The sequence below is a fragment of the Papilio xuthus genome, unplaced genomic scaffold (genome assembly GCF_000836235.2).
Source record: "Papilio xuthus unplaced genomic scaffold, Pxut_1.1 DF828240.1, whole genome shotgun sequence".
Classification (NCBI taxonomy): Eukaryota; Metazoa; Arthropoda; class Insecta; order Lepidoptera; family Papilionidae; genus Papilio; species Papilio xuthus.
Window position 1 is genome coordinate 1 of NW_013530409.1, and position 1,410 is coordinate 1,410.

The window sequence follows — 1,410 nt, forward strand, 5'->3', positions numbered from 1 at the left end:
GTCGGGCGCCAGCTGGCCGTGCGGGCAAACGCAGCGCGCGCGCCGCCCGTCCCACAGGCACAGCGCCGCGCACCCCGCGCCCGCCGCACCCTCAGCCGCCGCGCACGGGTTGGCGCTCCGCCTTGACTGCCGCTCCTTCGACCATATCTACCACGGATAAATCTCATATTAATATTACCAAATAAAATATCACTAAACTAAACGGTACGGTTACCATGAGATCGGTGCGGTGGTAGAGCACGTTGTGGCGCATGATGCGGTAGTCGCTGAGGTTGGCGAGCGGCGCGGACACCACGCTGCCTCGATCCAGCATCCTGCGCACCTCACATGTTTGTGACCGTTCAATATCATGTTTGTGGAATCGCAGAGTAGTAGTGTTTCGGCAGCGCGCACTCACGTGTCGAGCCAGTAGAGGACGTCGCGGTGCAGCGCGAGCGCCACGGGGCGGCGCTGCGGGGCGGCGGGGGCCAGGCGCACGCGCTCCTCGCCCGCGTACGTCATGCGCCACAGCCCCGCCTCCGCCGCCTCGCGCCCCGCCCCTCGCCCCGCCCCCTCCGACACCCAGTACACGTGCTGCTTCTGCACACACACGTACACACATAGACATAGAGTTTACTGCAGTAAAAGTTATAAAGCATTTACATGAAGGTAGTTTGATTGACGCTACGCCTGTCGCGATCGGTACTCACCTGCAGGTCGAGGGCGATGTCGAGCACTGCGCTGCCGTTGTGCAGCAGCTCGCGCTGGGAGCCGTCGGGACGCGCGCGCTGCACCCATCCTCCGCCCGACATGAACAGCCAGCCGCGATCCGCGTCCATCGCCAGCGCTACGCCGCAGACGCCCACACACACGCACATACGCACACCAGAGCCCGATAAAAATACGGCTTAGTAAGTTATTGGAGGTCATAAGCAGCATATCGCCATCTCTGCGGAGCGCGCAAGAATGTGTGACAGAGAAAATCACCTCTCACTCACTCTCATTGTAATTAGCTAGTAATTAGTGTCTCTTCCGGATTGGTCGAAAAACTTAATTTTTAATTGGTGTACATATTTTAGCCAGTAAGCACGTAGCACATAATTTGTATAAATAGTTAAGAAATTAGAAAATAAATCATTACAAATCTGGACTTCGAGTGTTATTCTTCCCGCAAATATCGACAGCAGTGAAGACCTCCCACAAAGTATTACAAAAAGAAAAATCCAAGGTAATATAGTAAATCAGTGTTAGTGTTGTAAACTAATGTGAAATAAAGGAACAGTGAAACCGACCGTTAATAGCGAAGGGGTCGGTGTCGAGCAGCACGTAAGGGTGGGAGCCGTCGAGACGCGCGACGTGCAGTAGCGCGCGGCGCGGGTCCGCCCAGTACAGGTTGCCGGCGCGCCAGTCCACCGCCAGCGCCGCCAGCGC

General features: G+C 56.7%; 1 protein-coding gene across 1 annotated transcript; it reads right to left on the reverse strand.

Moving 5' to 3' along the window:
• Positions 1-30: 30 nt before the first annotated feature.
• Positions 31-1,404, reverse strand: LOC106113548 (uncharacterized; the record flags this gene model as incomplete). The annotated part of the gene is made up of 5 exons (XM_013306377.1): positions 1,272-1,404; positions 690-826; positions 398-579; positions 215-314; positions 31-147 (listed from the first exon to the last, which is right to left on the reverse strand). Coding segments are annotated over exons 2-5 (528 nt in total), but the record flags the coding sequence as incomplete, so codon positions are not given.
• Between the last annotated feature and the right edge of the window lie 6 nt (positions 1,405-1,410).